Genomic DNA, 23,653 nt, shown 5'->3' with positions numbered 1-23,653 from the left:
TTCTTTGCTGAAAAAGTTTACAACTCTGAACGTTGCACAGCACTTTTTCCTTACATAGATTAGCGGAATCATACACACAAAAGAAAAACAACAAATACAATCAAATGCACAAAGTGCATAAAGTTTCATTTTATCAAATAAAAAGGGAAAAATTCTGTTGATCTGGAAATTTGCTTAATGCTTTTGAAAAAGAATTCAAAGCAACATCAAAGAGAGGGTGCGATACTACGCTATCAGACTATGAAGCTTTTTTAGCGCATCCTGTGACACTGTTACATCTTTTATTAGCAGATAACCTGTTACCAACAATGCTACAAAATTTTGAGCACTCATCCAAAGAAAATAACTGTTATCTAAAATAATAATAAATGGTATCCCCTTCACCACAATTTCAAATATTTACTAGACGGGATGGTGCCCATCCCATCTCCTACCAGCGCCACATTACAGTCTCATATGCTACTGCATATATGAAATTTAAATTTTTATTGCTGAATAAAGAAAATGATGTTTCAAAATGTTTGGTTTGTTATATTATAGACAGGGAGCTGTTATATGGAGGATAAACTTACCTTGCAAAGTGTTGAAAATAGTAAAGAGGTAAGTAAATACCTCATTTACTGTAAAGAAAGCAAACCCCCAAGTAATTCCCAACAAGAATGTGAGGCCAGCAACACTCCTAAGGTCTTGGATACTGGTTTTCCTTTGAGCACCGAGTTGTTTCTTCTTTTTGATACGACAGAGCTGGATCAGCACAACAATGAACATGCTGATATTGATCAGGAATATCAGGCAGAAGTATCCCACAGCAGTAATATAGAAGACAATTCTATTTTTGATCCAGCAGCTAGAACAGAAGAGCAGTCTGTCAACCATTATCAGAAACAGAAGCTAAGTGAAATAAACCTGAGACAAACTTGTAGTTTCTTGCATGCAAACCATTTTTGCCTTTTACAAAAGAAGTTTGGGTTTTTTTGGCCAAAGGATATGAGCCGTCATAAAGGCAATAACCCTAAAACACGAGATACTTTTGAGTTATACTATTTCAGAGCACTACAATTGCTTTCTTGCCTTCCCCTCCTTTACGTTAAAGAAAAGCAATTTGTAGGACCTCCCTCCACTCCCCACCCTCACCTCCCCCAAAGCTCCTCCCTTTCACTCACAATTCATCAGGTCCATTTATGGAAACCTTTCCAGTGGTTATAAGTCCATAATTATCTGGTGATACTGCCAACACAATGGACACAACTATTGCTGGTAACCCTAAAAGATTATGAGAAAACACATACATAAAAATCCTAACAGAGACAGTATTATGAGGACTTGAAATTATTATATTTTGCTACAAAACATATCATTTCTGAAGTTTGGCTGTTGAATTCTGTTGACTACTCTCTGTCTTAAAAATTGCAGCATTCAAACTGCTTAGGAGCACAACTTGCAAAGAAACAAGAAGAGTCCTTCACAGCCAGCTCCAAAACTTTCTGAATAAACAAACAAATACCATTAGTCTTCAAACTGCTTCAAAATACCTCTTACAGGATAACTGATTTTCATTCTTACATGTTTTAAGAAACAAATAGGAGATAAAAATCAGGCCCAGAATCTCTTCATCCTCTATCCAGTTAGATCTGGTTTTGCTAATTTTTGTTAGCAACAGTGCTATTCCAGAAATAGAAGATTTACTTATTGGCATTTATTCTCAAAATAATGGAAGCATGCACATTCAAAATTGGTTCTATTGTACTAGGACAAGGAAAATTCATTATCACTTTGAATTGCAGAAACTTCAGCTCTGCAGGTGGGGGGACTCCACGCCTCAGAAAAGTGGAACATATATCAAAACATTTAACGACTACCTAATTTTAATTTCTGACCTCTATCATATTCACTGAAATACTTGATAAGAGGAATTATCTATTTAGCATGAAAAAGGAAAAAAAAATACATACCCCAACCAACAAGACAAAATTTAAGAATGTATTTCCGTACATAGGTGTTAAAGACCTTCACAAGGGCCAGATACATGTGGAAAGCTTCCAGGCCCATCCAGGTAAAGGAAACCAAGAGGAAATAGTGAAGAAATACTGCAACTGCAATGCATAGGCCTTGTGTATCATACAGTGCAATCCATGAGTCAAGGAGAAAAACTAAGTTGAGTAGAAGTAATGCAGCACACAGCTGAATAAGTATTTTGGAAGGGTAGTCTCTCCGGATTTTCCTAAAAAAAAAAAAAAAAAAGAAAGAAAATTCATGAGATGACATCAGCTGTCCATGGATCCCCAGCTTACTTCCTCTCTTGCAGTCCTTGGCAGTCACAAATGCCAAGGGAAAAAAAATTAAGTTTTCATTCATTTACAATGCTGCATGTGTTGCATTTATACACGGAGAGAATAATTTACAACATGCTTCCTAATTAACAGTCTGTATATACAAAGTTTTTTAGAAAAGGTTACATAGATACAAACAATCTTGGAGTCAAAGTGTTTAGTATCATGGTTATTTTTTTTCCATTGTATGTTGGACTTCTTGTTACATTGCTACCCAAACCAAAAAGGTGTCTGTTCTTTGTTTTTAAACTAGGTCAAGCTTTTGACTGGGCATCTAAAGCCTTGATAAAGACAAGTCCCAGTCTTAGAATAATGAGAGACTAAAGAAAATACAAATGCTTTTAAAAATGCTAATATTCTGTACTGGTTTTTTTGTGTATTGTATCTTGAATACATTCCTTCACACTTCTATTATGGTAATCCATTATAAAATACTTCAGAATGCTACTTCTTCACTTCTTACTGCCTAGATCCTCATGATAATTCACCTGTTGATCAGATTAACATTTCTGAAGACTGAATCAATATCTTCCTGGTGAACTGGTCAAATCTGTGCATTATTTGTGGAGACAGAATCCATAACTATTGAAAGGATTTCTCAGTGAAGACTACAATCAATTAAAATTGAAGAATAATGGGAGCTCAGCTGAATGGGTACTTACTCAAAGGCTATGTAGGTCACAAGAGTAACAGAAAGAAAAATTGCAGAGAGGCCACAGCCTATATATGATATAAAAGTCAGTACCAATTCTTGTGTGGGATTCAGAGGAGTATTTCCATACAAGTCCTAAAACAGAAACAGAAGTTATTTTCAGAGAACAGGTTTATTTAATGGAAAAATATAAAAAAACACACCAAAAAAATCAAATCACACCTTTCCCTCTGCACTTATAAATAAAAAAAAAGGACTCCATTCCTTTCATCATGGCTGTTATAAAAGGTTAGATGAAGAAAAAACAATCTAGTCTTGTAAAGAGCAGGGAGCTGGGACTCTGTGATCTTTATGGTCCCTTCCAACTTGAGATATTATTTTATAATTCTATGATCCTAATTGTGAAACACCATTTGATTAAAAATCTGTTTTAAATTTGATTTCCTAAATTTTATTTAGAGGATAAACAGCTGCCTAAATTAGAAATCTGCAGCACTTAAAGAATTTTTTTTCCTCCCATGGAACCCATGGGCTCCCATTCAACAAGAAGTTTAACTGTATGGCTATCTGTACTAACACTAAAGTGAATATAACCTGAGTATTATTTATTAGCTTGTATGGGCTTATTGGGTCTTCACTTGCTTAAGACAACTCAAGGTTAAATGTGTTCTTAAACAAGGGTAAGATTGCATAATTCTTAAAATAATTACCATCAAAACTGCAAAACTTGTGAGATGGTTGCATGAGCAGACTGTTTCATTTACTCTACTTTCTTTGACTGTGCAACCTTCGTATGACCAGCCTCCATGCCCACCTGTTAAAAAAAGCAGCTTTGTTATTCATAAAAGGCTTCATTTATATTAACGTGAATTAACATAGCTAAAACAGCATAGCACTTGGGCGATCTGAAGTACTTACCATTTTTATTGAAGTCCCAAAAAACACATCTAACTGTTGAATTATCCTGTTTAGGAGTATATACAAGAAAAAAACCAAGTTACTAAACTGTGAGTTTAGGATCAAATGATTTATGAATGATCTACAAAATTCAGGGAAGAATAAACACTGTATACAGCAAATATGCCTGTTCTGTGTGAACAAAATAAATTTAGGTGCATAAAAGGATTGCAAACTACATGCAAAAATATGCTGAACAGATTTGAAGTCACCAGACAGGAGCTAGCTCTTGTGCTTATGCAAAGATTCTGTTCCTGGTAGAACCTTTTGAATGCTCTTTCAATGTCTTCCCACACCATAGAAATTCTTGGGATTTCTCTTCCTTCCAAATTTTGTAACTTTTGAAGTCATGATCACACAGAAATAGAAAAACCTTTTCATTTGCAAATATTTGATCACTTCCTACTATCACAATGTTAAACATTTACACATAGATTCCCTCACACACATGCAAATTCTATAAATACCAGCAGCCATACACTATACTGCTATAAATACTAATACATCTACAGTTATGGCTCAAAACTTACTAGTATGTCAAAACAAGTAAAGACACCACTAAGCCAACTCCTGAAAAATTTCCAGGTGAATTAGTGGAATCCCCACAACTTTCAGTTTATAATAATTGAATATTTAAAAACTCTCTTAAGATATGAGATAGAAGACTTTAATCCTTGATGCTCCTTTCAGAAAGAGATGGTGTATAAGAATCCTAATACTTCCTGATGACACAATCCTGTGTTTCAGTTCCCCTAAGAAAACAGACTTATATTATTTTCTGGCCATGCAACACCCACAAATGTCATGACTGCAGCATCTACCAGAGCAACCCACACTTTCAGTCTTCCCTCTAAGAGCTTTTGTAGAAAAGCTCTACTCTTTGTAGAATAAAACAGAAGAGTAAGTAAGAAAGATAAAAGCTGAATGAATTTGTGAGAGAGCAAAAATTACCTTATACTACTTGAGAACCAAAATTTATACCAGCGGCAAATAAGCAAACAGGAATGATCTTTAATGTCCGGGTGGAGATGAAATGTCCACATTAGTAAAGCAGAACAAGCTGACCTGTATTCTTAGTCAAATGTTTCCACTACAACAACTTCAGTGGAGGCAACAAAACTGTACTTCAAGTCTGCCAAAATGTAAGTTTTACCTGATTAGGCTTGATGTTCTGCAAAATGACAGTAACATTTGCCGTTAAATTACTAATTGTGAGGTTAGCAACGCTTGATGATATAACACTGCTGATTAAAGATGCATTCTTCAAGGACAGATCCTGGAATGACAAAAAAACTCCAGATTTTAAAATCTTAAAGGAAACAATACTAGAGTACAGCACCCACAAGCTCTTTTACTATGTGGAGCAAGCACTGGACAAAAGTAATTATTTTTTAAGTCAGAAGTTTTAAAATGTGTTTTGTGGGGAAAAAAAATCCATTCATATTTTGCTCTAAGCTTGAAATTAAAATCCTTATGAATAGTGGGCCAAAAAATACCTGGAACACAGTGGCCTTTTTAAAGAAGTTGAATATAATTCTAGAAGCCAAGTCCAACTCTTCAGTGCGTAAATTTTTCAGCAACGTTGGAGGAAGTGTAATTGATCCAAGATTATTTAAATTCTGAATTGGCTGAACTCCTAGAGAGATCTGAAAAATAAACACCAGGATTATGCTTCGTTTCAGTCTCCAAATAAATAAATTATGACTTATTTTCAGTTTAAAACTTCAAAATAAATACCTCATTAATTACTGTCACAAACTCACTGCTGCTCTCATTCCTCTCCCATTCCAATGCATAAATAGCACTTATAGGACTGAAAAGGATGCATCCCATTTCAGGTCTGCCTACCACTGAAAATAATCTGGCTTTAACCATTTCCCTACAGGGACATAACACACCATTGTGTGTTTTGTATTGATTTGGAAAAGGTGAGGAGCAAAAACTGTGTAGCTGTATCTGTGTAGGGAGATCAACAGCATGAAAGCCTGCAAACAATTTTTATACCCTGTAGGGAGTATGTCAGAATTCAGAAAAAATGAAAACCGCCATTATTTGTCAATACATTTTTATGTTCAGGAGGATAAGTTTATATTCTTGGATAAGAACATAAACCTTAACTTTTTGATCATCTGGCAAAAATTACAAAAGTAAATTGGATAAGCTACAATTCAGGTACCTCAAGAGCTTAGTGATCTTATACTGTACAAAAAGAGATCTGAACTTTCACCCATTTTATGTGCTGCACGTTTTATTTGCTGTGCTTACAGGCCAGGGAGCTTTGTTTAGTACAGAATCTCTCAACATTCCTGTCGTGCATTAGTACTTTACATACAAATATCATCACCTCAGAGCTCCTGGGACATGTGAAACATTAGTAGTACTGCAGACAGAAATTATCTGAGTATTGAAAGAATTGCTGTAATAAGAGTAACAGTGTGAACTCCCCAAAGTGCCCTAACAATGTGATTTAACTCATTTGTTTAGACCACCTCATTCCAAATGTTTTTGATCATGCATCCCCTAAAAATTTTTGAGCATGAACCCCAGTATATACCTATCCATAAGTTACATGTATGAATTAGTTTACTAATATATTATGCAAGTTGTAAAGTATTAAAAAAAAAAAGAGATTAAAAATTACATTTAAAAATGTAGTTTTTTATATATTATAACTTCTAAATATAAATAACATTTTCCTGCACTGCGCTGGACTGTCATGTGCACACCCTGGGGTACTCAAATCCCACTTTGGAGATGACTGGTGCAGACAGCCATCAAAGAAATCCTGAATCAATTCCACAAAAGCATTCCTGTTGCTCTAGTTTGCTCTAGTTTGAAGTAGAGGATACTTATTGAAAATTTTCAGTGTTTCATTGATAATGCCATGAAATAAAAAATCATTCCTTAGGAAATATGTCAGCACTAGCATCTCCTAATCATCTCACATTCATGTACTATATATTGCTAAGTCATAGAAAAGAATTCAAATCTTAAACATTTACATAATTTTCAGTAACACAGAAAAGTTCCAGTACTACATATGGCTTACGATACATTAAGCTATTTTCTTCTCTGAGGAGGCAGAATGTGTCAAAATTGGTCCAAAACTTTCCATCTCTCCTTGCTTAAGCCTCCAAGGCTGGTATTGTCCATTATTTTCTCTGTCAGGAGGGAGGTTTTGAATGAGATAAAGGGGATCCAACCAAACTTTCTAAGCACTTCTTTCTTGGTGAGATGCCATTAGTGACAAATGTTCCAAGCATCATTATCCAAGCAACATACATAATAGTTCTTTTCTGGAACCCTCTACAATTATTTCCTTCTAACAGATGAAGCCATCTGGCAACACTCCTTGACAAATTTCAGCACTGTCATGGTGGTTGAATAAATGACTCATAATTCAGGGGGCTTGAGGCAAAGTTATTCTGCCAAGCACTTTGTCCATTCTGGTGTTCTAGCTGTACCCTCTCCAACAGCTTATTAGTTCTGCCAGTTTCTGCTAAGTCAGCTCTCTTTTACACCTATTTACACAGTTGAAAATTAAAGGAAAAACTGTGAAGGGCTTAAAAAAAGTCTGAAACAAACATGAACTAAAGATCCTGACACTGACATAAACAAACACATATTCCTATAAATATAAAGCCATAAACACTTTAAAATAAATGTTTGACAATTTGTAGGTATTGTAAGTATTTTGTAACCTGGAGATCAGCTGAGTCCTGGACAGTAAAAGACATTTGGTTGGAGCGGATTCTGTTGGTTTGGACAACTGCCAGAGCCAAGGAAGGGGAGACAAATTCAGCAGATGATGCTGATAAGTTTAGTTTTAAGCCAATATAGTCCACCAGCTTTATAATTCTGTTAAGAAAAAGCATACTTAGTATTACCAAGCACATACATCCAAAATTCTCAAGAAAGTTATGGTTATGGAGCAATAATCTGAGTGTAATGCAAAATGATCACTTATTATGGTGTCAACAAAAATACCCCACCATTTTCCATGGCATTATATTATAGTAGAGCTGATAACATTAGAATGATAGTCCTTCCATTTTAAATAACTACATAAAAGAACAAGAAATATTCTTCTGGATTATGTTTATGAAAAAGTGAAACTTGCTGAAGTCAATTTGTCAAGACAGTAAACACAACACTCCTGTAATCTATTGCCAAATGACCTACCTGTTAGAAATTCGTGGTGGTAGTGGCTGAGAAGCAGTGAGGATAGTGCTCACCTCACTAACCATCCTTTCTACATCTTTTGGCTCTATTTTTCCAGCTGCTAAATCATTTTCTATTTTGGACACAATTTGCTCAGCTGTGGCGATACTAATGGTGGTGTGCAGAGAAGTTATATTTGTGGTAGCAGAAAGGGTTTTTCCTGTGACAAATGAAAAGTTAAACACTGTGTTCAACAAATGACATAAGCTTGGAGAAGCAGAAAAATTAAACAGTTCTCTTGATTAAAAAATAGTATCCCTACTCATAAGGGTTCTCAACAAGTCATGTAATTTCTCCCTATCAGCTACTTTGCAGACAGTGGTAATTTAAATCTCATGAAAACATAAAGCAAGATTTCAAACTGACAACATGAAATTAATGTTTTATTGATTTCAGAGTTCCTCACATCAGACCATTAATATATTAAATTTCATTGTTAATATATTAAATATATTTAATATATAAATAACCTATTATTTTGAATTTTTAGCCACTGAACACCTGAATGTAGGGTAAAATCAAGATAGTGTCAGAAATTTGAAAAGAAGCTTGTGTAGAATTTTCATAAGAAAATACATAGCCACTAAGAATATTCCCAGGCAATAACAATATTTTAAGGATGATCCAACATTACTGTGCAGGATTTTAAATATTAGGTTTGTTTAAAAAAAAATCTACCTTGCTCTCTGACTTAATTTTTTCTGTCCAAAAGACATTTGTTCTAATGGTAATTGAGCACTGTACCTACCTATGAAAGTTACAAACAATGGTGTAGGGCGAGCAGTAGGGTGAGCTATCACTCACCAAGTCCAAAGGCATCAGAATTTATTTTAAAACACATGCACATCAAATGAAAGTTGTCTCAGGGTTTTCACACAGAACAGAATCACAGAACCATTTAGGGTGGAAAAGATCCCTAAGATCAAGTCCAGCCTTTGACTAAACATCACCTTGTAAACGAGACCACAGCACTGAGTGGCATTCCAGTTGTTTCTTGAACATCTCCAGAGACGGTGACTCCACCACATCCCTGGGCAGCCCATTCCAATGCTTAACAACCCTCCCAGAGAATAAATTCTTCCTGATGTCCAACAACCTCTCTGGCACAGCTTGTGGCCATCTACTCCTATCCTGTCATGGGGTGCGTGGGAGAAGAGGCCAACGCGCACCTGGTTACAACTTCCTTTCAGGGAGTTGTACAGAGCAATAAGGTCAACCCTGAGACTCCTCCAGGCCCTTCCCCAGCTCCATTGCCCTTCTCTGGATTTGCTCCAGCACCTCAATGTCCTTCTTGTAGTGAGGGGTCCAGAAATGGACACAAGGTGTGAGGTGTGGCCTCACCAGTGCTGAGGACAGAGGACAAACACTGCCCTGGTCTGGCTGGCCATGCTATTGCTGATCTCAGCCACCTGGGCACACCTGGCCCATGTTCAGCCACTGTCGGCCAGCACTACCCAGATCCTTTTCCTTGGGGCAGCTTTCAAACACTACTCCCCAAGCCAGGACTGTTCCCCAGGGTTACTGTGAGCAAAGTGCAGGACCCAGCACTTGGCCTTGTTGAGCCTTTCATACAGTTGGCCTCAGCCCATCAATCCAGCCTGTCCAGATCCCTCTGTAGAGCCTTCTTACCTTCCAGCAGATCAACACTCCCATCCAAAGTAATTCACAATAATTATAAGGACACCTCTCATATATATAACATTGTTTAATGAAGTTTAAAAGCAAATCCAGTATATGGCATTCAAACAAAAATCATTTACTTTTCATATTTACCTGGGGTCCCATGGCCATCAGCAGTAGAATGAGGACGAGAAGCTGAGACGGAACGGTTGACAGGACTAGCAGTAGGGGTCAAAGATATTGTGAAAGGAGTAAGGGGAACGATAGGTACTGTACTGACATTTCTGTGAGCAGATATAGGTTGGTTTGAAGCAGGGGGAATTTGTGCAACAGAATCGGTGATTGCCTCAAAGGGGCGATTTAAAATTGCAAGTTTGTGAGGCTCAGAAGAAGAAAGTGAAGAATGTTTAGTGTAAGCTACAGAAGGAGAAAGTATTGTAACAGTCTTGTTTAGGAGTGCAGCATCAGATTTAATTGAGAAAGCAGTATTAGTGACAGATTTTGTTGCAGGTATGGGAACAGTGATGGATTTGTTGGAAGTTATGGAAGAAAAAGTTGGCATGGTAGGTTGAGCAAGAGACTCGGAAGAGGAGCGTGTAGTGGTAACACTGGTGGAAGGCATAGAGTTTTCAGAGAGAGGGCTTGTAAGGGGAGATGTGGAAAGAGTTCCAGAAAAATAAATTTCTGTGTATGGTGGGATCAGTGGTCTAATTGTGGAGCTTTGTTTAGCAGAAAGCATAGTGGGGGGAATAAAAGATTTGAGGAAAGTCTTTTTAGGGAGAGAAGGAGAATGAGGGGAAGGAACCCATATAAAATGAGGTGGCACTTGTATAGTACTGTAAAAGAAAAAAAGGTACAAAAATCCAGGTTAAGTTTAACATTTTTTCTATTTTAAAGAAAACAAGTTATAATAGAGGAATATATATAAAAATTATATGGACGTACTAATAATAATGTATATTTTAAAATCAATCAGGATTGATTTCATGCTCTAATATTAAGAAGGTTCCTACATTCTCTATTGCTGTAGTTGTTAACTAGCAAGTCTATAAACAAATACTACTACTGCCTTTGCTGCCTGCTCTGAGGGTCAGCTGTTGTTGAACACAAAAGGTAGATGCATCACAGAAAAAAATAAAAAAAGGGATAAGAAGGGAGGGAAGGGAAAGAGGCTGGAAAGAGGAAGGAGCTACACTGGAAAATGCCTGTCAGCTTTTTCTTGTGGAGTCCTTTCTGGTTATTACACTGAAGCATGGAAGTTGACTCTAGCCATGTATTAGGAAATTTAGGAAATAAGCAAATAAAATTTTGTATTTATACTTACTACATTCGTAATTCTTCAGCAGTCAAGGAACAGTACTTCAGCGATGAACAGCAGCACTGATCTGAGATGACAAAGAAGCATTATCCTTAAGCATAACAACTGCTAATACCATTAAGTAGAATATTTAACCATATGTATTATGTCTTTTAACAACAGTATATACTGCATAATTTATTTTGAAGTTTGTTCACAAATTAGTTTTTCAAAACATAAGAGCTCTTGACCAGTCAGAATATTGCCATACCGCCAGATTTTTGTTCAATGCCTGACAAGTTCAGATTTCTCTTTTTTTTAAATTCTAAACAAACCAAAAGGCAACACAACAGCTTTTGAAGCAGAGACAAATGGTATGAGCCAGTACTCCATCCTGTCACAATATCATTAAGAAAAGTTGGCTAGTTAACAACCCTTTCAATTCAGATTGTCATTTCAGCAAAACATTTATGTTCTCATCTTAATTTACACCTAATCCTTTCAAAGTATGCTCTATTAAAGGTAGCTGGCAATTTTATACTAAAAGGTTTTAAAAAGTTATTTCTATCACATACACCCCCAAAAATCAGAAGGCTGCATTTTTATGTATTTATATTGCTCAAAACCAAAAATATTTTGATCCAATCATAACTATCTTGTCTTTTTAGCTACTTGAAGACCACACCTTTACATAAAATTGTGATGAGACTGTGTTTAAAGCACAACTTACCAAGTTGACTTATTTTTGCCTTTTGTGTTAAACTGCTTATATTCTCTCTCTCAGCCAGCTTCATTATGAAATTGCAGTGTGTACTAAAAGAGAAGAAAAAAGCTTAAGACTCAAGAAACAGAGCTGTCTCATCTTTCTAACAGAAGTAACACCAAATGCTAAATTAAAGCATATTAGTACAAATGCTAAGTGTGAAAGCACATTATTCCTAGGCTCTGTCAGATTCGGGCACATTTTTAATGCACATAAACCACTATGCCAGGCTGATTAAAAGCACAATAATCAGTTTGTGGCACTTATTGCCCCTTCTCTATACTGTGTCAATTCTTAAATAGGGTCCTTCCTGATCAATGTTGGTCATTAAAGAGTTGATAATTTTGTAAGGATAACAATGTTATCTCTGCTGTTATTGTAAATATGCCAGTGTTTATGAAACCTTCACCACCAGAGGAAGCCAGCATTCTCTCTTGACTTTAGAGAGAACTTCAGCGACCCATTCCAGCATGTAACTCCATCTTTACACTACAGTTTGAGGACTTGAAGCCCTGCCTAAACTAGGGAATCTCCAGGAAATTTTTCATATTCAGCAAATGCAAACATAGAGATGAATGAAAAGGTTTCTTTCCAGCTCATAAGAATTAAAAGATTACTCTAGCAACTGCCAGTATATCACAGGAAGGGGTGATCTGACTACTTTCTATTTTATTTGAGGGTTTTGGACTTTTCTTTCATCCTAATCCAGGAAGATAAAGTCCAGATTCAAGTATTTGGGGAAATCAAGTTCATTTTGTTTTAGAATACAGCATTTCCAAGCTGATCATTTTAAAGAACAATCTAATGGTGAGTAGTAATTAAACTGAGATATCATCTACTTTTTAGGGTTTCACCTCTCTGGAGGAGCTTTGCCATTCTGATCATCCATGGTTTCCAGACTCTGAACTGTTTACTTCCTCAGGCTCCCCCTACCCCAAGGATGGTTGGTTTCCCAAGCTGAAGAACAGCAACTTGGGATGCCTCAATAAATCCCCCATAAAGATTGCAGTGCATTCACAGGTTCTGGAATTCTGGTGCTCCCAGTTACATGACTCAGGTAATCTCAAGATGCAGAAGAAATATGGCAGGGAAGCCTGGGCGTCAGCAGAAGACTAATGAGAAGCAATACATTTGGGTTAAATGAAACCAACAAATTCTAAAAGGCTTTTTCAAAATCACTAATGCCAGGACAATAATCAGAAATGAGAATTTCTTCGTTAACCTATACATATTTCTCCAGCCTGTTTCTTGAACTTCTGAACTTCGTAGAGAGTTTGTCTTTTTCTTGTGCTAAAGAGCCATGCATACTTCACATATCACAAGACAGTATATGAGCTTTTAAGTATTTTTTCTTTAAAAATTTAAGAACAAACCTCTGGTTTTCTGCACTGCATTCCATAACAGAGGACTGTAATGACAAATGAAAACAGAAAAAAAAATTGGTTTATAAGGAGAAATCAGGAGCGATGCTTTATCAGAAATAAGTCGGAAAAAAGTTTTCCAGAGAGTAACAACAATTAGTACTCTTACCTCACTTACTGCTTGCAAGGTTTTGTTGAACTCTGAAATGCTTTAAAATAAAATATTACTGTTAGGGAGGATTTTTAGTTATGTTTCTAAAAAAATTACAACAATTTAATTTAAAAAACAGTTACAGAGAAAAAAATATTTTTCCAGTTAATCAATGATTTTTTTAAAGTCAGGTCAGTTGTAATACTGTAAAAACTCCAGCATTAAACATTTTAAGAGCTGACTTTTATTAGTCACTACACAAACTAAATTTAAACCTCTGTCATCACATTTGAACATCAACCTATTGTAAATGTTATTTAAAAGAGCAGAAGATAAATCTTAATGTTGCCTTTTGCCAAACATTACTTGGAATACAATTCTAAATTTATACTCAAAACCACAGAAATAGAATGAGTAAGAAATACAGATTTCTTCTATAAACAACATTTCTTGGCCAACAACATCTTTTGGTTTTCAGGGTAAGTTTGGGAAATATTCACTCATTCAAACCTCTCCTTAAAAATACTGGGAAAGAAAAAATGAAACCAAAATAAAACCATAGATATGACTTCAAGAATATTTATTAAAGAAAATGCAGCTAGGAAAGTTCTCTTCATCATTTCCTACCAGATAAATTGAATCCTTAAATTATAACAAACATTTGGTGCACCATTTTTTAAAAGAAACTCCAGTGGTACATAAACTAATTAAGAGTATTCTAACCAGTATGAACTTTATGTTAAAGAGCAAGAACTTGGAACTTGTGAAATTTTTAATGTGCAGGAATAACACGAAGTCCACTCAACACATGGAAGGTCTCACTTCATCTTTTTCAAATATAATAAAGATTTCAATTCTTATTCAGAATTACTCACCTCAGTTCTTGTGGGGTATGTGCTGGAATTTCAATTAATTTTTTGACTTGATTGTGGGTGGTTATGTTATTAATCTGTTAGGAATAAAGATCCCACAGCTAAGTACAACCAGTAATTTTTAGCCTTAAAAGAAAATTGTTCATTTCACACATTTTAATAGGCTGAAATTACAAAGATAAGAAGCATGTTTTCTCATGAATACACGACAACAAGTATTTACCATGAGATCGTTGTCACTATTTATTGAAGGAACTGTTGATCTAGTATAGACCAAACCCCAAAATCTTTGTGAAAGATAGCAGCAAAAGGACAGTAAACTCATCATGTTTATGCAGGAAAAAGAGGAGTTTGGCTTAGTTTGCAACAAAGACAGCTTACTCCAGACACCGAATGAATTTTTTAATTCTAAGTGTAACAATGGGGCAAGCTTCATAAATGACATAAATAACAGATGACAGAATACTGGCAGTGAGAAGTCAAGAACTGTAGTGAAAGAAATGATAAAACTGAGCTAAACAAGTATGGCCTACCTAGCAATTAGGGTCTGGGGATACACTGAGGTTTATCTAAGAGCCCTTTCTATAGATGTATTCTATGTACTCTTATGCTCTTCTGGTTACCAGCATTACTGGTTATTTTTACATTTTGTGCAAACAGCAAGGGCCATGAGGAAAAACATCATCTAATATACGTGGCATTGACTCCCCTAAGAAATATTCTTCTAAAAAGCAAGAGTTTCAAGAGATGGAAACCAGTTTTACCAGAAGCTGTAGGTGTAATGTTACCATGCCAGGACAGTTTCACTAGGCATTATTACCACTGAAACACAACAGAACATAGAGGGGGCTTGTGCCAGGGGCATATCCCTGCCCAAATCTGATGCACCATGTGCAGTAGCTCTTCTCTGAGTACTGACTGCTCCCTGATTGCTGACTACTCTCATGCTTTCAAGGACTGGCATGTGAAATCTCAGGCTCAGGGCTGACAGGGATTTGTAGGATAAAGATACAAGGTCCTCGTTTTTCCTCCCCTCAGTTTCCATCTGTAACAACTAAAAATTCTCATCCTCATAGTTTTACCTTGATACTGGGTCATCTACATGGTCCTTGCAATACATGACACTGTCCTCTTAAACCTCTCTTGTGTTGTATAAATGGACACACTCATGTCATATAAGCCTATTGCAAAATTAATTACTCAGTAACCACAAGCCAAAAAACATAGAATGATCATGCAAAAGCACAATCAAAAAAATACACCAAAAGCCATAGAACTATTTATGGGAATCTCAATATGAATTATTCCAGGATGTAATCCAACTTTAATTATGCCCAAATAGTTGCCATCTAGTGATGCTTATCTTCCAAAGGCAAGTGCCTAAATTAATCTTCAGAGGAAGATCTTGTGTGCCTAAATGTAAATTCTTGAGACTACTCAGGGCTTCCCCCTCCTTTCAGGGGCTATGTAGAGAATACAGGTCCTTACTGTAGGAAGGTTACTTAGCTGGAATTTTAAAATTTAGCTGCAAAGCAGCCATTTAAAACAGAGCTGTTCCATTCACTGCAAATAGTATCTTGTACTGCAAACACAGTAAGAATCATTTTACTTATTTAAAGTGTAGACAAAGAATTTCACTTCAACTTTCCTTACAATAAAGGTTTAAAAGAAAGAATACTTACTATTTCTACATTTAGTGATGCATTACTTTCTTCACTTGCCCGAAGTTTTACCTTGCCCACATAGAATACTAAAACCAAAAGTTAAAAAGTTAGGAAAATCAACGACAAAACACACAATGTAAAATTTTTTGACAATTGCAAAACTTACTGCCTTGTACTTTGATACAAGGGAAATAAGAACACTTGCACTAGCTTATCTACTTTTGCAATTGTTCTTCCATCTTTTCACCTATTTCAACAAATGAACTAGTCCAATAGCTTCATTATTTTCCATATATTTAATTTTGATGGCCGCCCCTAAATTCCTTCCAGGTAATCTTTTCCCAAAACAGAAAAACTGCACTTCATATCACTATAAATAGAACTCCTTAGCTTACTTGTTTCTTGGGGTTTTTTCCCAATTTTTATCTGCAATTGTGTGCCTTTGATGAGAAACCAAAGATCAAAAGTACAAGAGTCTAAACACTTTAACCTCCCCACCTTTAATATTTTTTGAATTAATATAAAATCTCTCTAAATTTACAAGGAAATTTATTACAGAACTAGCTTTTACATGGCAACTAAACATTGCATCATTCCTCAGAGTATAAAACAGTTGGATAATATTTTATGTAAAAAAAGGGAAAAGAAAACCACTAACCTGAATAATTACAGGCACGTGTTATGTTGCATATAATGGTTTCTCCTGCTATAGATTTGTTGGGGGGGGAAAAACCAAACAACTACTGATTAAAAAAGTTAAACCTAAATCCAATATAATCACACAGTATAATCCAATATATGTATTTACAATCATTCCAGTGTTTGAAATTTATCTTTTGAAAGTATTTGACATATTTTCTAGGCTTCAACTCTCTACAGCACTTACCATGACATTTTCCAAGACATAGTATTCAGAAATATGCTGCCTTTGATTAATTAATTTTGAATAATTTTCTGCAAGAGTTTTGACAGAAGACTTATATGCAAGGGGTCGCAATTTTTAAAAAAAAATTAAATAGAAACAGGAATCAGCATATAATTGACAAGCTCTTAATTATCACAGAATTCAATCACTAGGCAGCATATTATCTGCGTCTGAGGATCCTACAATGGCTCCATATGATAGCATGAAGCTAAAACTGTTCTACCTGATGGAATTCAAGCTATGGTGACAGCAACCATGTACACTCTTATCTAGCAGAACATGCCTTCATTTAGTTACAGCAAGCTTTTGGCTGCTCCATATTTTTCCATATTTTTAATACAACCTACACTGCTGAGAAATAACACTGATCCTAAATTAGGGTACTGTTAACAGACGGTTCTGTTGCATAATTTCAAAATAAGGCACTGAAAAGATATTTGCATTCAAGACAAAACTCCTACACTTGTTCATTAAAATAACTTCCCTCAATTAAGCAGATGGATTGGCCTCCATTAACAGAAAAAAACCAAATTCTATTTTTTCTGCTATTATCATTAGTTAGTACCAAATGAGAAGAGAATTTTTTTTCACCTTCCCTGTGGTGCAAACGTTTGACTGTAAAAGTTTGCTGCTTTATTAATTTTATCACCATCAATAAATAAGCCACCAGAGGTTAAGCTGGTGGCAATATTCAAATTGTTACCAAAAAAAAAAAAAAAATTCAGACACCAGTTTAGAATCACATAAATTTAATGGCTGGACTTGATTATCTTAGAGGTATTTTCCAACCTTAACAATTCTATGACCCTAAATTTGCCTTCCCTTTCATTGGCAGTGAAATAGTTACAAAACTTGTATACTGCTTTTTTAAAACAATCCTTAAAATGTAAAATGCTCATAAATAACTGATAAACAATAATCAAATGTCAATATAACAAATTGTCAAAATTATTTACTACATAGAGAACACCTTATGAAAACCCAACACAAAATCCAAAAATGCCACCAAAGATTAACATCAGCTCCTTTTTCCATACAGGGCACCCATTTGTGTGCCTCCGGTCTTAAGATCTCTGCATGCCACCAAAATGCACAAAAATAGATTAGCAGTGTTGAGGATAGAAGACTGATCAAAAATCACTAGGGCTTCCAGTCCCCTGAAAGCATCAGATAACACAGCTGTAATGTTTCTGCAGGTCATGTTCACACAGTTAAACTATCCTTGCCATTAAGGCTCCAAGGCAGTTCTTCTTCCACTTGCACTAACTCAGGGCAAATCCACTGTAATGGGCCTACTGAGCTTCTATGTGGATAATTAAAAAATAAAATCACTCTATTCCTGGTCATACTGGGCCTGCCCTGAGGTCAAATACCATGACTGTATTCAGTTTGCTTCAATCTCCTAAAAGGCATGAAGATTTCTTTTTAAGCAAACATGGTCCCTGAGATTGTGGTTCTTACATTTTTTTGTGGTAACCTACTGCTCTGACGTACAAAATAACCAAACTCTTCTATATGCAGCCATTTAGACAAACACTGCCTTCTACCAGACTGGACATTAATGTGAGGTAAGGCAGACTGTTAACAGGACACACCACAACACCAAGTAAAAAGCATACTAAAAAACATTTGGGAGCAAACTTCCTGAATTCACACACACTTAAAATATGAGATGCACAAAAATGTTATCAGTGGTGATAGATGAATCCTACCTGGTGTGATGGTGGAGTAATAATCTGTCGTGGTAAGGGCTTCTGTTACCAAAAAAAAAGTTTTCACATTTAAACTTTTAAAAAAACCATGCAATACACGTCACAAAAATAAATTCTTATTTCTATTTCAGACTCTGTCTTTCCAGGAAAAGTGTAAACACCTGACATTTTTTAAGAAAATGAAGTTACTTTCAGTGAGGGAAATGCAAAAGCAGCAAGTGGAGTAAGACCCATCCAATTAAGTGTTTGTATCCCCATCTGAGCCAGTGACTCCGGGCACTCAGCTGTTCAGAGGAGAAAGTGGTGCTTTTAAGGTGATTCCTATTTATGCTATTCTCCATGGGCACTTCAGCATAGGAGGAATCCTGCTCTAAAAACGTGCTTTTCAATCAACAATGAAGAACAGCAGGATGTCCAGGTCCTATAGAAGCATGGAGGAATTCATACTGATATGGAATGAAACTACTCCTTGTTTCAAATGGGAAAATTAGGAAAGGAAGGGGTAACAAGTTCTTCTGATTGAGTCTTTTCTGATCCTATTTGCCAACTCCTTGCAAGTACATATGTAAATGTCTTCAAGGTATGGGGTGTACATTTTAGTTCTGTAGAATAATTTAGATAGTGTCAGAAAGCATAGAAAACATTCTATATACAAAACCCCCTATATACTTCCTAAAATGTACCTGCCCTGCTGGGTTTTGGTAAGCAATACAATATTTTGAACGATAAAGAAAGGGTTTAGAGCCCTAACCATGCAGACTTAAAATACAGATTGCAGATAAACACAAATTTTAGAAACATGAAAGAAAATAATTTGGAATAAACATATCTCAATTACTAAAAAAAACCCAACAAAAAAGAAACAAACATGAATGCAACTAACACCTGCCTTGAAACCTTACTCTCTTCATGCAAATTCTCACCTGTACTTTGTGTAGTCTCCTCTGAAGACATATCTGAAATAGAAGAATTCATAACAGTAAAATCTATAAAAAAATAAAACAAGAAAAGCCCAAAAGTCTAAATCCAGCAAAGTCTAAATAAGAGAAACATTAATAATATCTTGTCTGAAGAATTAATAGGATAGATGATAAAAGCAACAATAGAGAATTCTAGGGGGAAAAAAGATAAAAGAAGTAAAAATTGTATTAAGAAAGTATTCTACTTCTATGAATTTTTGAGAAAAAAGATCAAGTCTGCAAGATTTTCTAAAGAAACTGACTATTATTTATCTAAATTTCATTTTAAGAACAACTGCAATTCTTGTTAGGAGTTCACATTATTACAATACTAATAATTGAAATAATGTTCATGTTATTTCAAAAATCTGGGTATCTGAATACAACCAGCCGGGAATCAAATTTTCCTCAAATAAGTTCCTTTTACTAGTTTCATTTTTTCAGAAGATGCAGATGAATTTTTGCATATCCAGCTGCAATAACTGCTTAACCTCAAGTACCTTTTCCTGCATGAACTCACAACATTCATAAGCAGATATGACTCACTGGGTTTGGCAAACAGCCTCTCCAAAAAAGCTGGTTTTGTCAATAACCATAGATAAATAAAATAAAATAATGATGCAAAGCTGTTTTCAGCTGCATCAAAAGGAGAAAAAAATTAAATTAAATTAAGACAATAGATGAAAATTTAAAGGGCTGTGCTCAGTAAGAATATTGTAGGTGTCAGCACAGGAATACAAAGTGGTTAGAAGACCACTTTATATCACTTCAATATGACAACTTAATGATTTTTTTTTAAATGGACCAGAGCAGATCCACAACAGAAGAAGAAACTTTCTGAGGCAACTAACAAGTAGTCAAAATATGAGCAGAGTGAAAACTAAGTGCTGGTTTCACCTGTATTACTTGGCCTAGTACATACTACACAAATACTGAATGTGATGCCATTGTTAAAGACAAATCATTCCCAAATAGAGACTGTATCTGTAAAATAACAAGATTATGTGTGTTTGCATCTGTATTACTTCTTCTATCTTTTATAGTACTCACTCTATGTCAGTACACATTAAGCAAGAAAGCAACTGTCTTTCACACAGGTTATTTCTGCGTGTCTCATTCTCAATTTTTCTTAAATGCTTTCGTAGATGACGCTCATCACCTCTGGTTCCAGAAGTTGTTAGAGCCTCTTGTGTGTGTGTAGTGTAATGCATGAAATGCCATCTGCTAGGGTTAGAGGAGATGTAAAGGAGCTCTCACTACAGTCTTCCTCCTCTGCCATCTCTGAAAACTCTTCACTGTTCAGATAACTGAACAAAAGGCTCCTGATCAAGCAACTTGCACCTACTTTAACCCAAGCACCACTGTCAGAAGCCATGAATGATCCTATGAAGTAAGCTATTTCATTACAATGTAGAATCAAACAAGTAATTTAAAATGAAAATATTTTAATTTTGGAACTCTATTTCATTGCACCCTTCCTGCACTACCTCAGATAAAAGCAGATTTCATTTACCAAAGAGGAAATAACAAAAATTGTAAAAATCAGTAAAGCCCTGATTTTCTTACCAAAAATTGTTGTTGCAGCTGATTCTTCAGAATCTGTGAATTTTAGATCAGATTAAAAAAAAAAAAAGACCATTATGAAGTTTCAGACACATACATTATCATCCTCAGCAGGCTTTTCTTATATTATCAAAAGTTTACTGCATTCACCAGAAGAGGGCAACACCTGCTCTTTCAGAACAACAATTCCAGGTTGTCAAAAAAGGCAGATGAAACAATCTCTGGTTTAAAAAAGAAAACTCACATTTTTATGCACTCAAATACAATTTTATGCAAGACAATTTTTTCCTTTTAGAAATATTGGACAGTTTGGTTTGTATAATGTTGCAAAACCACAAGTGTATAATGTTAAAGACCCAAGATACACAGCACACTAATCTGAAAGCTACATGCTTATCCGGAGTGTTTTGCTAATTCTGGGAATGGGAATCAAACATACACAGCAAGATGGCTCTAGCTGGGTATGAAGAACTATTCTCAGACTTTTTATAATAACAATGAGACTTGCCACTTAAAATTTATCCCATTCACATGGATTCTCTTTTCTATCCCACAGAATCAGTGATAAAAAAACCCAATTAATTTCAAGTTTGAACCTCTGATTTTAACAGGAACCAGCCAACTATTTATACAGCAAAAACCACCTATCAGATTTTTATATTGTTACAGTCAGTATTTTGATCAAAAATAAATTAGGAAATTTGATATCTTGTTCACATAGCAACTTTAAAGTTGTCCCTTTCAGTCACTGGGTGGTTTTTGATACTGTCAGAGACAAGTCAAGTTACAGGTCACAGTTATCACAGAAATATAATCTAAAGAACAGCTGGATGCAAACATGAAGCACTATTTAAAAAATATATTTAAGGTGTTTCAATATCTCTCAAAGGCCAAAAGTCATCTTATAATGTTACTTGCAATATACTAATTTTACTGTAAAGCTTTTCCTACTGCTGCAGAACACTTAAATCAGAGATACCAAAAGTCCCTGAAGAAAACCATATTTTTTAAAACTAAAAAATAGTAAACAAGGATCTTCTGAAATGCTAAACACTCGTGAATTCATTGTTCCAGTAAAACTATTTTGCTTGCCTTATTGAAAACTGGCAATAGCTTCTTTCCAAAGGATAAATGTGAATACAATTTCAGTAATGAAGGGAGAATCAGAATCATCTCAGTGACTTCATTTTCTCCGGAAAATTACTGATGCTATTCCCATCACAAAATTAGCTAATAAGACACAAGGATGATATGGAATATTAATTTGCTAATGTTTGCATATGCTTAACTATCTCCAAGAACTAAAAAGTATCAGCAACAGCAATCTTACTATACACTTTCTAAAACAGAAGAACAATGGGGCAAAATCCCACAGAACCCCAACATACCTGTTATTTTTCTGCTAGGCAGTGTAGCAGTAGTTTCAACTGCAAAATAAGAAGATTGTTTTAGGAGCAGAAGATTTTATATATATTTGTACACATGCATATGCATACGCACACTTTTTAAAACACAACCATTTTAGATGTGGTACTCACCTCACTTCAAAATGGTTTGCAAAACTACTTTGCATCCATTGAGAAATATGTGTCAAGACTTTTTGAAAGCTGGAAGTTGAACTCTTTTGAGTTCAGTTTTTTCCTCAGTTCAACTCTTTATACTTATGAAAGATATAGATTAGGCCATGAGCTTTGCCACCTCTCTTCCATTGCCAGTGTCTTCAGAAACCTATTCAGCACATTTGCTTGAGTGAAGATGAAGAGGACTAAAATAGCATCAGCTAAAAATGTAACATGTAACATCATGATGTGCACGCACATCATACAAATACTCATGTGTCCAAGAGCTGCACCACCAAAGAGCATCTAAACAGTGAAAGATCAGGCTGCCAGAAAGGAAGCAGCTCGGGTGGATGTGGGCTGGGATGAAAAAGTGAGCTATTTCCAGCTCAATGGGCCCACCAAACATGTCCCCAGGGACACCCAGGGAGAGATGAAACACACAGATGGGTTCTTGATCAAGGGGTGGATCTGACAGTTGAAGCCATCACACTCATGAATGTGAAACATGATGTCATCAAGTGAGCCAAGACTAAAGCCCCCCTGGAATAAAGGTGGTGGTTGGGCTATAAGGGAGGATGCCCAGCAGATCAATGAAATCACACCACTGAAGGGCACCTGCCACCAAGACAAGGGCTATGTGCTTCCTCTGGTGGAGGAAAAGTGGCAGACAGTTCCAAATGTTCCCTGAAGCCTGTCACCGCTCAAAAGACCATTCTGGGCCTTGAAAGAGAAGTAGCAATACAGCATCACCTATGCTTAAAGCACCGTTTCCTATTTCAGCACCTTTAATAGGTGAGACCCTGTCTGGGCAAGGAGAAAGAAAAACTCTTCTCAAGTCACTGAACCTGGTAGGACACTAAGCATAGTCAGGATTCAAGCCCAAGGGGAGCAGACAACAGAGAGGTTCTCTCCAAATTGCAGGAGTAGGTCGGACAGTTTCTCCACAGGTAATGCCTTGATATCTGGCCAGTCCATCACTGCCATCACTGCCCATCACACTGGTGGGCACTAAACTGTGCCACACAGCCCATGTGCAATGGGCAT

The 23,653-nt window shown here is 35.8% G+C and overlaps 1 protein-coding gene across 2 annotated transcripts in view; it reads right to left on the bottom strand.

Moving 5' to 3' along the window:
• Window positions 1-23,653, bottom strand: part of ADGRG2 (adhesion G protein-coupled receptor G2) — a 57,012-nt gene that overhangs the window by 5,287 nt on the left and 28,072 nt on the right. For both annotated transcript variants that reach the window (XM_030946653.1, XM_030946663.1), the window contains exons 4-25: window positions 22,436-22,474; window positions 21,051-21,083; window positions 19,449-19,481; window positions 18,526-18,567; window positions 16,547-16,594; window positions 15,907-15,974; window positions 14,228-14,301; window positions 13,371-13,410; window positions 13,214-13,248; window positions 11,808-11,890; window positions 11,105-11,165; window positions 9,934-10,616; window positions 8,122-8,320; window positions 7,641-7,797; window positions 5,436-5,585; window positions 5,093-5,215; window positions 3,901-3,946; window positions 3,693-3,796; window positions 2,993-3,117; window positions 1,953-2,221; window positions 1,164-1,263; window positions 573-847 (exon numbers count right to left, since the gene is read on the bottom strand). In XM_030946653.1, coding sequence (XP_030802513.1) covers window positions 573-847; window positions 1,164-1,263; window positions 1,953-2,221; window positions 2,993-3,117; window positions 3,693-3,796; window positions 3,901-3,946; window positions 5,093-5,215; window positions 5,436-5,585; window positions 7,641-7,797; window positions 8,122-8,320; window positions 9,934-10,616; window positions 11,105-11,165; window positions 11,808-11,890; window positions 13,214-13,248; window positions 13,371-13,410; window positions 14,228-14,301; window positions 15,907-15,974; window positions 16,547-16,594; window positions 18,526-18,567; window positions 19,449-19,481; window positions 21,051-21,083; window positions 22,436-22,474 — 2,787 coding nt within the window. The remainder of the gene's footprint in view (window positions 1-572; window positions 848-1,163; window positions 1,264-1,952; window positions 2,222-2,992; window positions 3,118-3,692; window positions 3,797-3,900; window positions 3,947-5,092; window positions 5,216-5,435; window positions 5,586-7,640; window positions 7,798-8,121; window positions 8,321-9,933; window positions 10,617-11,104; window positions 11,166-11,807; window positions 11,891-13,213; window positions 13,249-13,370; window positions 13,411-14,227; window positions 14,302-15,906; window positions 15,975-16,546; window positions 16,595-18,525; window positions 18,568-19,448; window positions 19,482-21,050; window positions 21,084-22,435; window positions 22,475-23,653) is intronic.

Source organism: Camarhynchus parvulus, chromosome 1 (assembly GCF_901933205.1).
Source record: "Camarhynchus parvulus chromosome 1, STF_HiC, whole genome shotgun sequence".
Lineage (NCBI taxonomy): Eukaryota > Metazoa > Chordata > Aves > Passeriformes > Thraupidae > Camarhynchus > Camarhynchus parvulus.
The sequence above is the reverse complement of the archived record's forward strand: the minus strand, read 5'-3'. Positions and strand labels throughout refer to the sequence as shown.